We start from the raw sequence: 15,027 nt of genomic DNA on the forward strand, positions 1-15,027 counted from the left end.
GCAGCATTCTCTGCCCTTGGCACCAGTGCCGCACAAGGGAGAGAGAGCAGCATCAGCTGGAAGGTGGGAACAGCAAGGGCTGGGTGAGGGACACTGGGACATGAGAAGCTATGTGGGAGGATGCTGGCTTCTGGGGTGCTGTGGGGTCTAGGGACAGGTTCTGTTGCTGGCAGCTTGCATCAGTATCCCTTCCCCACCCTGTGGCTACCCCCCGAGGTGGCTGATGGCAGAGGCAGGTGGGCAGCACAGAGTCAGCTGGCACCCATAGGTGCCAGAGCATTGCCAGCTGGGTGCCCTGCTTGCTTCGCCAGCCCCACTGTGCCCCAGCCCCAATGCCACAGCAGCCCAGTGCTGCCAGCACTCCTGAAATCCCTGCTTATTGGGAGCCAGGACCTGTGCTTTGGATGTGGGGCAGGGCTACGGGGTACCCTGAATGCCCCAGCACATGGCCCTGTGCCCCACACTGGGTTGTGATGAGACACTCCACACATTGGCCCCATATATTTGCCCCTGGGAACAGGGGTAGGAGCCCTGGCCATGCTGCCAGATGTGTCCCAGCCCCAGCTGGCAATGAGGAGCCTCACCCTCGGGTGAGCGGCTCCTGCCTTTCAGTCATTACGGTCCAGAGATGACCTTTGCTGTGCTCAGGAGCTGCACCACATGCTGTATGGAGATGGTCTATTTGGTCTGCACAGCATCTGGCTCCTGCCAACTATGAAAGTCCTACAAATTCCAGGCACTGGGGGGATGAGCTGCTCATCAGCAGCAGTGCTGGGGGGTTATGGCATCACCAGTGTCTGGCACAACTGAGAAGCATCTTCTCGAGGTGAGACAGAGCCCTCCATCCCAGCCCAGGGGGTCACCTCCTTCCCAACACACAGCCCCACCAGCTAACTGACACTTCACAAAGCCACCGGTTGAAGGAGAGAGCATGAGGCCCTTCTGCAAGTCAGGATGCTCCTTCAGGCACTATCAGAAATCCAGCCAGCAAAGTGACCTGCCTGCCACTCCTCGCTGCCTGGACAGCCCACGCAGGCACTGTGGCGAGCGGACCCACCTGCACACCTACACCTTTTCCTCTGAGCATCAAGGAGTTCTCTGCAGCTGGAGAACAGGTTGCCAAAGCAAGCTCCAGCTCTTGCTTCCACATGGAGGTGAATGCATCTTTCAATCTGTTTTAAGACGACGCAAGCTTCTTTGGAGGCGCGTAGCTGAAGCTAATCCATGTTCCTGTGCACCGCAACTGCTGCCATATTCACAGCTGATGTGATGTCGTAAGTGCTTCCTAAGAGGAACCACTACTACAGAAATACTGGTACTAAAGAAGTCTCTCCTCTAAGCTCACACCACAGGGACTGGCCCAGGCAGGAGGAAACATGAACACCAGGGATGCATGAGGCTGCGAGGGGGCAGTGGTGGCCACCTTCCCTCGTGCCTCCATGCACTACTTGCTGGGTGACAAGGGGTCCCAAAGACCTGCTTGCCACCAAGGGACCTGCTGTCCCTGATGGTCACAGCTCAGCTCCTGAGGAAAGACCGCCAGCCAGATCAGCTCTCACATAAATCCTTTCAAAATGCTGCCCAAGGGTGAAAATGCTTCCCGTTGGAAGCAAGATTTGGGTCCATCTAAGTAGGAGTCTCAGCCCCAGCAAAATCCCAGCAGGGAGGGAAAGAGGTCATGGCAATGAACTGGAGATGCCACCCTCGCCATCAGCTCCAAGACATCCCGAGGGTGTCCCCCCTGAGTGGGGCCGGGCACCTCAGGGACAGCACCCCCATGGGCAGGGTGTGCTGGGGCGGGGGGGAGGGGGGGCGGAATCACTGCCACAGAGAGTGGCAAAGCCCACCTGGGGCTGCTCTTTCCTTGCAGCGGCTTCAGCAGCTCAGGGTGCTGCTGCAAGGCAGGGATGGTGTCTCCTCCCAAGCACTGTGCTGCCTGTGGCACGCGGTTTTGGAGAGTGGCTGTCAGCCTGCTGTTGAGGGCAGCTATCAGCCAAAGCGGGCCCGGGTGGGAAATATGTGTAATTCATTTATCCACCTTTTTGCTGAGGCGCTCCCGCAGACAATTCCTGTTAAGAGGGAGGGTGCGGCATCCAGCTCCCCTCCTCTGGCAGCCAAAGCCATCCATCCCGGCCTTGGTCAGCTTCCCGCCTCCCGCCCACGCCGAGGCAGCCTTGGGGGAAGCTGTGCTCTCCCCTCCGATGCTGAAATCACGGCTGGTTTAGCAAAAATCAAGCAGAGAAAGTGTCCTGGAAGTCTGGGAGGTTTCTGGGAGCTGCTCTGCCTGGCAGAGGAGGCTGTGGTGGGTTGTGGCCAGGCTGAGCAGCTCCGGGCTCCCTGAGCAGGGACCTCTGCAAACTGCTGCAGAATTGCTGCGGGGGCAAGCAGCCTTCACCCCGTGCTTGCCACAGCCTGTCCTGATGGCCGAGGAGACTCAGAACTGGCCCTTCCCTGGTGGTGGTGCTGGCCACGGTAGGTCAGGGCTGCTGGGCAGGAGAGCACTGCTGTCCCCATGTCCGCAGGCAGCAGCTGCTGGCACGTGGGGACCGAAGCCACAGCTCACTCTGAACCAGCCCTTCTTGCCCCCTGAGTTTGGGGTGTCTCATTCCCCATGGCTCTGCATGGTGAGAGCCCTGCACCGCTCCCAGCATCTCTGTGCTGACTTGAAGGGCACTGACCCCACAGAGAGGAGCTAGTGAGGGCAGCTGCAGGGCCAGAGGGAGCAGGGATCAGCTACCAGTCCCCAAAACGGAGCTGTGAGTCTCTGGCTGGTTCACACAGGTGCATCCCTGGGGCTGCGGTCATGGCTGTGAGAGGTGGCTGCAGCCCCTGTCTCTGGCAGTGGCTCTGCCGAGTGACAGCCTGGCCACTCTAGCCTGGCAGGACACTTAAGCAAGTCAGCGAGGGTGGGTTTTTTTTCTGTCTTTCTATTTTTTTTAAACTCATGACAGGATCTGGGAGAAAACATCTGTGCCAGCCCTTATTCACCCAGTGAGGAGAGAGCCAGGCAGAGGATGCAGTGGGCAGCAGCACCCGGGGCTGGCTGTTGGTTATGCCTATCTTGATGGCTTGTTTCAAGATGAAGGCTGGAAGGTCAGAGGATGGTGAACACTGCATATTTCGGCAAAAGCAGTAAACAGCTCCTCCTGCCAGCACAGCCCAGGGTTTCTTCCAGAGAATCGTCCCCACAGCTCTTCAGGGACGACGGTTTAAATAGCTCTTGGCGCCAGGCCCCCATCCTCTTCTTTGCTGAGGTTTATTTCTAGAGCTGCTGGGTCCCGAGGGGAGTGGGCTGAGCTGGGAGTGCTGGCTTGTGTCACCCAGCTTGGTGCCCATGGAACTGTGTCCCTGCCGATGGGCAGGATGGCAGCCGGTCAGGGATCAGCATGACAGCTGGCAAGCTGGAGCACCAGGGGCTTTCCTGGGCTGCAAAGTAGCCCCTGCCTTCAGTGCCAGGTGCTGGCAGGAGGGCCGGGTTCATTGCCACCTCTCTGAGATGTGGCCGTGCTGAGGGGAGAGGGATAGGGAGCCTGGTTCCCGCACTGCCCTCAGATGCACCAGGACCCCCACAACCAGCCCTGGCATCCTCATCTCCATGTGTCAAGGGAGGCAACACCAGAGCCACTGCTGGTGGGCAGGATGCGCCCAGCTCCCCGGGGACAGGCGTGCACCCTCCCCGCTCTCACGCAACTGCCGATGAATAAGAGCAGAGGAATCCGACAGCCCTTGGCTGCCGTCTCTGCCTCCTCGGATTAAGTGCTCCCCCGACCCTTTGTGGTGTGATTCCTTCATCTGGCAGCAACGCTGCTACACCAGCGTCTCCCCCTCTTGATGAGGAAAACAAGACAGTCCCCACCGGCTCACAGCCTCCAGACAGATGGATGGACATGTCCTGCTGCACAGCTGTGACTTGAGCACTCCAACTGTGGGGTTTCCCTTGCTGGTGAGGAGACCCATGGCTTTTGGATCCCTTTAAACCTGCCTGGGAGGAACCAAAGCCAGGCAAAGGCTCCTGACAGTTGAGGATGCCTAAACCTGGGAGCTGAAGCAGCATGAGGACCATCTTTGGGAAGGGCAAACCACCACGCACTGACCCCAGCTGGAGTGAGCCTGGGCATTCAGGGCTGGCCAGCTGACCCAATGTCCCGAGGCAGCACAGCTGTGGTTTCCTACCTAGGGTCTGGCAATGCCTGGAGCACTCCCATTCACTGCAAAAACCCCAAGAAGTCTCTGATCCCCACCATACCATGACAGCAAGGAGCCAGAGGGTGGGACTAACCTGGCCCAGCGAGGATTGCAGTGAGCAGGTGCTGCAGCCGGCACCATGCTGGGCTGGCATGGGCTCCAGCCCTGCCTGGGAGGGATGCCATCCACTCACTCTCAGGGCCTGATCCATCACTGTCTTTACAAGCTGGTCAGGCCGGCTGCAACACACCACCTAGACCCTGCCAGCTGCATGATGGCTACACCAGGGCACTGGATGGTTCTCCCCTGCATCTCCCAGGGACAAGACACTGGGGTTTTATCCCAGTTTAAGAGGAGAAATGTGATTTTTGTCATTGGATCCTCTTCAAGAAATGGAAATGAGGAGAAAAAAACCCACCCCAAGCCCCAAATGGGGTGTCATTAAGCATTTGCTTCTCACACAAGGGACTCTGCATGGTGCTGGTGCCGCAGCTCGGTGCAAAGCTCTCTTGCACAGTCTTGGGCTGCTCTGCTCTCCCTGCAGTGCTGGGGGCTTGCAAGAAGCTCCTCTCCTCCAGAGACATGAACTGCTCCCCCACGACAGGCTGATGCCGGAGCTCTTAGAAAAACAAACAGCAACCCAAACAGCAACTGGATTTTTGTTCTTCCCCTAAGTAAAGAGTTCAGTAAAGCCAGAGGCTCCCGCACCCTGCTGGCTGCAGGAACAGTGGTGGCAGGTGGGTGAGGTGCAGGCACGAGGGTGGGTGGGTTGTGCTCCCCTTGGGGTGCGGGGAGAAATGCAAGCCCCCCCCGCTCCCCCCCCCAGCCCGCCAGCCTCTGCACTGCTGGAGCAGGGGCAATGGGGAGGGGTGGTGGGCACAGCTCTGCTTGCTTTGCACTGCCTCAGCTATTCCCACAAAAAAAAAATAATCAAAGCATTTTTATCACCACGCACCACCAAACCCCAGCTAGCCAGCCAGCTGAGAGAGCCATCCCGGCACATCTGCAAACATGCATATTCATGAGGAGCTGCAGCATGGGAGGCCTATTTGCCCACTGCATTATGCAGGCTGCTTGCAACCAGCTGTGATGTGGCTCCACAAGAAACTCCAGGCGCACGGCACTGACACGCAGCTGAAAACACAACCCGGGGGCTACCAACCCAACCTGTGAGCCTCTCCACTCTCTCTGCGCTGCAGCCATCCCGTCCGTCCCCCACACCGTCCTCATGCTATCCCAGGCTCCTGAGGCCACCAAGTGCATTGCCAACCTGTCAGCCACGGACAGCGGACAGCGAGGGACCATCTGGTCACCATCACAGCCAGCTCCTCCTCCAGGGGACACCGGTCCAGCACATACAGTGATGACACTGCAGGGTTTGGTGCTGCACGGGTGCTGTGCACGGGTCAGCTTGGGCAACTGTAGTACCTCCTTGTGCCCTCATTTATCTACTGGTCAATGCATGGGACAGTGGGAGCCTCTTCTTACCCCAGTAAGTGATTTACTCCGCCAGCATTTGCAGGAGCAGTGCATCTCCCAGGCCGAGGCTGAGTGCTCCGCTTGCTCCCTGCATCCGGAAAGCACACTGCGAGGGTCTGGCAGTCATTTCCCATGGCTCCACGCAGACGGAGCAGCAAAACAACACTTGCAAGGGGGTTTGCAGAAAGCACAAGAGACACGCGTTTTGCCAAGGGCCTGAGAAATGTGCTACGCTTCTGGGGAAAACGTGCTGGAACAACACTCCCCCTCCCCACCCTGCAAAGCCTTTTAAAATAAACTTTTATAAACAATTCCAAAACAAGCTTATTTTAAGCTCCTCTGAAACACGCTGCCCGCTTCTGACCCAGCACAGAAGCCCGTGCCAAACTGAGATGCTTGAAATGGGAAATGAAAGCAGTCCAGGCAAAAACAAACTGTGCTCGCTGCCAGGAGAGGGGACGAGCAGACGGGACACCCGGGCTACAACTTGTCATTTTCCCTGGCCGTGCAAAACCCCGAGTGAAAGCTGCTTGGCGCCGATCTGCAGCTACAGGCTGGCTGAAAGCACGGTGAGGGGATGGCCAGCGTGGTCCCTTGGTCTGGCACAGGAGTGCAGCACCCAAGGCAAGGACAGTGGCACGGAGGCAAGGGCCAGCTCTCGCACCCGGCATCCCCGCGTTCCCAGAAACAGCCCCCAGTAATCGGGGACACAGCGTGAAATGTGTGCTTGGCCGGCAGCCTGGAAAATGCCCACTGTGTGCGGGCAAATAAAGGCCGGGCAGAGGGACAGGCTGCTGCCGAGCTGTCCCGGCCTCACCCCGAGGCGACAGGCCAGCACGCTGTCCCCGCTGCCGGGACGGGTCAGGCTCTGCGGCAGCATTGCTCCTCGGCCGCCCCCTGCCCGGCTCCGCCAGACCCCCCCACCGGCGGAAGGGCAGCGACCTGGGCAGCAGGTCACCCGCCCCGGAGAGGGGCACCCGTCGGGGACCACGTCGGGGGAACGGCAGCGGGGACCTCCCCACCCGCCCTGGGGAGAGGAGAGGGGCCACCCCCGGCCGCGCACCCCCCGGGGCTGGGGGCCCCGGGTAGCACCCCGGGATGGCCTTACCTGGGGCTGCGGGCGCCCCGCGCAGCGGCCGGCCCCGCAGCAGCGCCTGCAGGCGGGCGGCTCGACGGTGCAGCCGCCCGGTGCGGCGACCCAGGGCCAGGACGTGCCCCTCGATGTCTCCCAGGAGGGCGAGCGAGTGGCCGCAGAGCTCGGCGAGCTGCCGGAGCAGGGTGAGTGCCGCCAGGCTGCAGACGTCCCGCAGCTCGGCCAGCGGCACCGCCGACCGCCCCCGCCGCGCCACCACGCTCCGCTTGTAGAACGGCATGGCACGGCCCGGCCCGGCGCGGCTCCCCCGGCCAGCCCCGCGGCTGCGAGGGCTCTGGGCCGGCGGCAGCGCCGGGGCTCGGGGCCGGCCGGTGGGAGGAGGAGGAGGAGGAGGAAGAGAGGGGAGGGGCGGCCCCGCTCGGGGATGCTCGGGCCGGCGGCGGGGCCCGTGGGCGCATCCCGGCGGCCGGGAGGGACAGACCGGACCCGGCGCGGTACGCAGCCGGGAACGCGGGGCCGTCCTGGGCTGTGTCCCGGCGGGACCCCCCCGGGCTGAGTGCACGGGCATGCCCCGGTGCCAGCTTTCTCCACCTTCAGCGGCTCCCTGCCTGCCGGGACTGGCGGGTGCGCAGGCCTTTCCTCAGGTCCCTGGCTCGGCTGCCCTGGGATCTCGGTATGGGGCACGGGGTTGCCCTTCTCCAAGAGGAGGGCAGAAGCCCAGTAGACGCAGCTGGGAAAGCACATTCATCTTGCAATTTTTCTGGCATTCCTCTCCTGCGGATGTTCTTGGACCCCAGCAGCTGCTCTCCTCTGCCCATTCCCTTCTCCCCAGCACACACTAAAGCAAATATTTGTGCTGGCCCAGTAGCAAAAATTCCCCTGTTTGATACTATCTGCAAGCTGCCATCCCTCTGGGGTGGCACGGGGGTGTAGCACAGAGGCACTGCCTGCTGGCTCCCAGTCACTGCAGGCTGAATGCGGGCTGCTCCCCGGCTGGCCGGCCAGCCGCTCTGGGAAAGGCTGGGCAGGGTTTGAGCTCGGGTGAGGCAGAGCCTGCTTTGGGCAGGGGTGTGAGGCTGTTTCTCCCCTGGGGAGTGCAGGCACCTGGAAAGATATTTCACTGCAGTCTCCAGAGCCTCTTCCTGCAGGTTCCTGGACTGTTAAGCATCGTTTTACAGCCACGGTGGGTCTGTACATCACCCTGGGGCCACGCTGAGAAGTGAACCAGTGCTGCGTGGCCCTGGCTGCACCCCATCCAAGGGACAAGCCCAGCGAGGGTCAGGGCACCAGGCTCAGGGCCATGAGTTGGGTATTCCAGTCCTTTGGCCAGGCTGCTCGCAGCGAGGCCCCAGCTGAGCACAGGAGCTCTTGCACCCTGGGCAAGGGCAGCAGTGAGGGCAGGATTCCCGCCAGCACTCGAGGAGCCTTGTGCCCTTCCCTAACCAGGCTATATTTAACATGTTCTTATTTGATCTGTTCTTCATGCCAGTATTTTCCCTTCTTCCATAAGAAAAACATGCGTTGGCAGCACATTCTTGTGGCTGCACAGGTGTCCCCTCGAGCGGCCACAGGCCTGAAGGGCAGTGCCAGGGTGGGAGGGAGTGGGGAACCCTTTTGTGGCTCCTAAGAGTGGCTGGGCAGGCCAGGTTTAATCTGAGAATGGATTTACTAGTTCCTCACCTGCATCTGCCCCTGTGCTGGAATGTGTCCTGGACAGCATGCAGCAGCAAAAGTTGGGAGAAGAGCGGCCATGGTGGGTGCACCCCCAGATTCAGCCAGGCCAGCACTTCATCCCCAGTTGCCTGGGGCAGAGTAAGAATGGAATTTGTATCAGGAATTTCCCGAGCTGAATGCCATACCTCTCTGCATGGTGAAACTTGCTAGACTCCTGAGCTGTTCATGATCCACTTGGGCTCATGGAAATGTTTGTGTGTCCAAACCCAGCTTGATGGGTCTGCTACCACCATGTGAAGAACACATTGCTTCCCTTCCCTTCCCTTCCCTTCCCTTCCCTTCCCTTCCCTTCCCTTCCCTTCCCTTCCCTTCCCTTCCCTTCCCTTCCCTTCCCTTCCCTTCCCTTCCCTTCCCTTCCCTTCCCTTCCCTTGCCTTCCCTTGCCTTCCCTTGCCTTCCCTTGCCTTCCCTTCCCTTGCCTTCCCTTCCCTTGCCTTCCCTTCCCTTCCCTTGCCTTCCCTTCCCTTGCCTTCCCTTCCCTTGCCTTCCCTTGCCTTCCCTTGCCTTCCCTTGCCTTGCCTTGCCTTGCCTTGCCTTCCCTTCCCTTCCCTTCCCTTCCCTTCCCTTCCCTTCCATTCCCTTCCCTTCCCTTCCCTTCCCTTCCCTTCCCTTCCCTTCCCTTCCCTTCCCTGCCTTCCCTTCCCTTCCCTTCCCTTCCCTTCCCTTCCCTTCCCTTCCCTTCCCTTCCCTTCCTTCCCTTCCCTTCCCTTCCCTTCCCTTCCCTTCCCTTCCCTTCCCTTCCCTTCCCTTGCCTTCCCTTCCCTTCCCTTCCCTTCCCTTGCCTTCCCTTCCCTTCCCTTCCCTTGCCTTCCCTTCCCTTGCCTTCCCTTCCCTTGCCTTCCCTTCCCTTGCCTTCCCTTGCCTTCCCTTGCCTTCCCTTGCCTTCCCTTGCCTTCCCTTGCCTTCCCTTGCCTTCCCTTCCCTTCCCTTCCCTTCCCTTCCCTTCCCTTCCCTTCCCTTCCCTTCCCTTCCCTTCCCTTCCCTTCCCTTCCCTTCCCTTCCCTTCCCTTCCCTTCCCTTCCCTTCCCTTCCCTTCCCTTCCCTTCCCTTCCCTTCCCTTCCCTTCCCTTCCCTTCCCTTCCCTTCCCTTCCCTTCCCTTCCCTTCCCTTCCCTTCCCTTCCCTTCCCTTCCCTTTCCCTTTCCCTTTCCCTTTCCCTCTCCCTCTCCCTCTCCCTCTCCCTCTCCCTCTCCCTCTCCCTCTCTCTCTCTCTCTCCCTCTCCCTCCCTCTCCCTTCCCCCCTTTCTAGCATCCTTAGGTGCCCCTTAGCCCTTCTCTGCGATGAGAGCTCACCAATGTCTTCTCCAGGGCACTATCAGAGCTCTCTGATGTCTCTTCCCTGGTCTGATGAGACCATGGTGGCAGCACTTTCCCAGGTGCGGGAGCTGAGGAGCACTGTGGGGCTCAGCTCTGTTCCCGGCACACGATGCTCCAGGGATTTATGTTGTAGCTGCACGTACTCTGCTGCCTGGATTTCCCTGCAGCCAAGCTCCTAGGTGAGCTCCCACAGCTTGCGAGCTGTCACCAGGGATGAACCCACCTTGAGCGTGGCCACCCCTGCACTGGCAGCATGGGAGATCCTTGCAGTACTGGGGATGGGGCCCAAATCCTGGGAAGCGTGAGCCTGGCCTGGCTTTTCTCTCTCACGCGCACGTGTGGCATGGCGGTGAGTCGGGGAGGTAGGTGTGTTGTAAGGATAGCAGAAAACCCACAGAACAGAACAGTTTCTTTTTAGCCTCTGGTTTCAAACCAGCTGGCGAGCAGCTGGGATGGCTACAGCTGCCCGGGTGGCCTGGCCCCATGGCAGGGGGCTGTGGGCAGGCAGCGCCAGGGGGTGAGGGCTGTCTCAGTGTGAGCAGGACAGAGGGTGGAGCGTGAGGGCCCTGATGCAATGGTTTGGGATGAGCGGAGCAGCTGCCACAGACGGCATGAAGGTGATGGATAGGAGAGGGCTGTCTTTCCCCAGCGCACAGAAATCTCCATGTATGACGTGGGCTGGAGCAGCCAGCTTTTGCGTGTCATCTGTGAAACCACCCAGCAGCTCCCCCCTACCAGCACTATGCAGGTCTCCGTGTCTTGCAGGTGGGGAAACTGAGGCATGGGGTTGTTTACCTCCTGCCAGGAGGTAAAGAGGGTGCAGTCAGCCTGATTCTTTTGGCCTGGTCAGCCCCCAATCATGAATTATCATCCGGGAAAGGAGAGCATCTGGAGCCTATCAGGATCACTGGTATAGGTCTAGCAGGGAAGAACAGGCTGTGCTGAGCACGGGAGCCCACTCTGCTCTGCTCCACTTGCTTCCCATCTCCAGCCCACCCACCCTTCCTGACACCGACCTCTCTGCCAAACCAGAAAGAACACACACGGACAATGTGCCTATTTTTGTGGCTTTTCCAATAGAGATCTGCTTATTTCAAGACCTCCTCATAGTGCAAAATTCAAGAGCCAGGTTTAAACTGTCCTTCCTAACAGCTGCAGCGCATACCCGGACCTGACCCTGCCGGTGGGCAGGACAAAGGCAGGGAACTCCACCTATACATGAATTTATCCACGTCTCTTCAGGTTTCCAGGCAGTTTCCTCTTGTGCTGCCGGTTTGTTACAGCAGCAGTGCTGAGGTATTTGGTGTTTGCTTCGGCTCGGTCCCAGGCCTCAAGGCTGGCTGGGCAAGTAGGCAGATTTTAAGCCTGGTAAGTGGCAAGGGCTTTTTCTTTTGCTTTCTGTGTGCCTTTAGCGTTATTTTCAAGCCTTTCTCTGCAACTGGAGAGGTCCGAACACCCCTTACCGTTGAGTGCAAGCGAAGATCCTCAGGTAATAACCCGACTCCAGGAGGTAAGGAATTCATAAAATAATCACTCAGCACAAGAACCTTAATAAATCACAAAATCTGGTTGCTTAGTGACTTAAATGGGCTTTTTTTCTAAATGGAGTGTGTTTTTTCTTAAGTCTTCTGTCAAATGTTTAGCTTAAGAAAACTAAAGTGACCCTTTAAATGTGAAGTAAGCTGCATAATGAAGTCACCATGTTATGAGGATGACCAATCATTAAGAGCAGGGCTGGCCAGGGCAGGAAGGCTGGAAATGAGCAGCCACAGCCCTGCAATAGCTCTGGAGCTGCTGGACAAGCCCCAGGGGAGAAATCCCCTGGGGAAGCAGCGTGGGAGCAGCATAGTCCCGTGCCTGCACTGGGTTATTTCCCCCCGGGTTCAGGGTCTCGGTTCTCTGCTGGGTGGACCCCTCGGTGTAGGCAGAGCCAGGAGCCAGGTGCTGCTCCAGGGGTGTGATGCGCTGTAACGGACAGGTGAAACCCCAGCGCAGGGAGTGAATGGGCTCGGGATCCTGTGGGAAACAGCTCCACTGGCTACTGGCCAGGAGGGAGTTTAGCCAGTTCTGCAAACACTGATTGCAACCAGATGCTGCAGGGATGCTTTTCCTGCTCCGGCTCTGTTCCACCCTGCAGTGGAACGTTCCCTCTGAGGAAGGGGACATGGCATGCCCTAGAAGCGATGCCTTGGGTGGGCTTTTTTGGGTGGCAGGGCTTTGGATGAGTCTCACTTGCTGGTGAGGGGGTAGGGGATGGTGATTCCAGGATCCTAGAGGGAGTTAGCAGGGGGAAAGGGCCTTTTTTCTTCCCCCCTGCCTTGTTCTGGCGGTTCCCACTGCAGCAATCACCAGGCAGCAGCTTTTAAGCTACAAAATAGTTGCCAAAATGCACTGGCTCCAACAGCTGCTGGCTTGGCCTCCACTTTGTTTCCAGCTGAGAGGAGCAGTGGGGAGGGAGCTGGAGGCATGTTGAGGAGTGCAGAGCCCTGGACATGGTGGAGGAGCCGCCTTGCCGGCCACCCTTGCCCCACAGCTGATGTAATGCTGAGCTGGAGGAGGAGGATGCTTCTTGGCAGCAAGGGCTGCCAGATGCCTTGTTCAGTTGGGATTTCCTCTGCTCTCACTTGCTGGGGACTCCTGCAAGCTGCTGCGCAACCACCCAGCCTTGGGTTTTGCTGCGGTCTCTGAAAGGTGGTCAGCTGGGCGACTTGGAGTGCCTGGTCCTGCCCTTGTCATGCAAACCCCACTGGGAGCCCTCGAGGCTGACTGCCAGGCACACACACTGCGAGGGCAGGACAGTAAATGCCTTTGCGTTGTGTCTTCTCACTTAGCACCTGGTGATATGAGTAAGAATCATCATCTCTTCCTATCTTTTGCAGAACTGCTTACCACACCAAGACCTCCACCTCGAGGGCAATGCTTGGCTGGAGGCCATGGCTGTGGAGGTGAGCCGAGGTTGCGCTCCCCATGGGCAGCAGCTGAGCGGAGCCAGACGCGATGGATGCAGGCTCCGGGCCGGAGCGGCTCTGCCCCAGCTGTTGCCAGGACCCTTCACCCCGGGGCTCTGCCGGGCTGCCCCGACGAGCGACTCCCTTCAGCGGCCAGTGAGCAGCAGGCGTGGGGCTCCCAGTGGCCCCAGTGCCCACTGGAGGGTGCTCTCTGACAAGGTTTGTGCTGTAGGTGCTTCCTTGGTGCAGCAGGCGCTGAGAAAAAATAAAAGGTTGAGGCTGGAGTGGTTTTGCTGAGATCTGCAAGCAAAGTCCCTTCCCCAGAGAGGAGGCATTGCTGGACCCCTCTGGGGGCAGCGGGGGGCCCCCCACAGGAGCCGCTGTCCTCTGAGCCAGCTCCTGCCTCACACCCGCTGCCCTGCATTGATTTGCCTTCCCAGGTCTTTGCTGTGGGGCCACGGTTTTGTGGAGCAGCAGCCAAGGGAGCACGGCTGCTCCATGTGCCTGAGCTGCTGGTAAACACACACCTTCAGCCCATGCTGCGTGGCTGTTTAACTCACTGTGGCCTTGGGGTGCACTGCCTTGGAGCCTGTGGGGCTGTGGGTCCCCAGCCATCCCTTATGGTCCCACTGGAAAGCCCCTTTCCAGGTCCCGCTCCAAAATCCAGCAGTTTCTACAGTCTTCCTGCTCCCCCTGTGCCCCCTCCAAGGCTCTCCAGCCAACCCATGTAGTTTTACTGAGCAGCTCCCAGCGCACAGTCTGCAGGGGTCTGGTTGGACACCGTCCCATAGCCCAGGACACAGGGCAGGACAGGGAACAGCACCTGGGGTCAGAATTTTCTTCCCTTTGTTTACTGAGTTACGTGCAAGGTCTGCAGAACTTCATCTGAGTAGCTCAAAATATCCCCACCCAGGCAAATGTACCACAGCTACTGCCTCCTTCCTGTCCCTGTCCTCCCACTAAAAATTAATTGGCAGACCAGATACTCCAAGAGCACCTCCTACAACCAGGTCTCCTCACTGATGCCATTCACTACCAAAATTGGATACAGCATCCCCTGTTCCTAGCTACACATGGTCCTAATCATTATAGGAGGATACATGGTCCTAATCATTATAGTAGCTCTTTTTCTCTTTAAATTAGCTCACTTCCACCCTACTAGGTACTGCTGCACGTATTGAGCTGGGCTTTGCACTGGCTGAAACTTGTGTGCTGCAGTATTTGTCAGCTGAAGCGGATATTCAGCTACAATGTCATCACCCAGTTCCTTGGCTTAGGTTTCTCTGAGGTGCGTATGGGTTTTTCTGGATGCAATTAACTTCCCTCTTTGTCATCTGTGAGCCGAGCTCTGCTTTCCAGTTCTTTCTCCTTTCCAGATCACTGTGGAAAACATTAACATACACAGTGATGAGATCCATGGTGGTAAATTTCACAAAAAATTGAAGGTTAAGTCCCCTTAGTTTTTTGTCAGAGTTGTTTTTTTTTTTTTCATAATGGTATTCTTCTCCTGGCCTCTTGCCTGCCTTTAGTGCTGCATCTTGCTCAGACTTCTGGTTAGCCCAAATAAGCCATACCTCCTGTTGGACGTAGGAGCAGCACCAGGGATGTTTTGGAGAGACTGAAACATTTTCCTTCATGGAATCCACGTTATCCTATCTGCGCTCTGTTAGTCTATTTTTAATCACAATTTAAAAACATTTTCCAGGAACAAATACAAAGCTTACTGGCCTGTAACTCCTCCAACCCCTAGTGACATTTCATATCCAGGTACATGATTTGCTGCCAGGCAGAGCAGAGGCTGCATTGAAGGGCTGCATAATTTCGAAAGCAGGTGAACAATTGAAGTCTCCCACTTTTTTATCACATCATTACACCTTGTTGAGTCACCACTGTACCCCTAATTGGTTTTCTTGAGCTAGAGGCTGGTGATATTCCCTTACTAACTGCAGCTCCTGACAGCCTGCATGCTGAATCCTGCAGATGCCCCATGTGAGTGTGCACGCACACTCTTGGCATCATGTCCTTCCTGCTTGGAAGGGTACATTGGATGATGGGCTGCACTTCAGAGAAGAAGTAATGGGATTTCATAGGTTGTTCTGAGCACAGCTTGTTGTACTCTCTCCAGATTCCCTTTGACACTGAGACCAGCATATGCTGGTGCTTGGTTTGTAGCCAGCTCCCCAAGCCTTGGCTGATGCAGGACGCCAACAAAGCAGGGGTGCAAGGGGCGGGGGGGGCGTGGTAGGGTCTCTTGGGGGTTTCCTCCCATGGAG

The 15,027-nt window shown here is 58.1% G+C and overlaps 1 protein-coding gene across 1 annotated transcript in view; it reads right to left on the reverse strand.

The window, feature by feature from the left end:
- The window catches only part of NHSL2 (NHS like 2), a 35,884-nt gene extending 28,842 nt beyond the window's left edge, over positions 1-7,042 (reverse strand). The window contains exon 1 of the mRNA XM_037408562.1: positions 6,773-7,042. Coding sequence (XP_037264459.1) covers positions 6,773-7,037 — 265 coding nt within the window. The 5' untranslated portion in view covers positions 7,038-7,042. The remainder of the gene's footprint in view (positions 1-6,772) is intronic.
- Positions 7,043-15,027: the final 7,985 nt, after the last annotated feature.

This window comes from Falco rusticolus, chromosome 14 (genome assembly GCF_015220075.1).
Source record: "Falco rusticolus isolate bFalRus1 chromosome 14, bFalRus1.pri, whole genome shotgun sequence".
Lineage (NCBI taxonomy): Eukaryota > Metazoa > Chordata > Aves > Falconiformes > Falconidae > Falco > Falco rusticolus.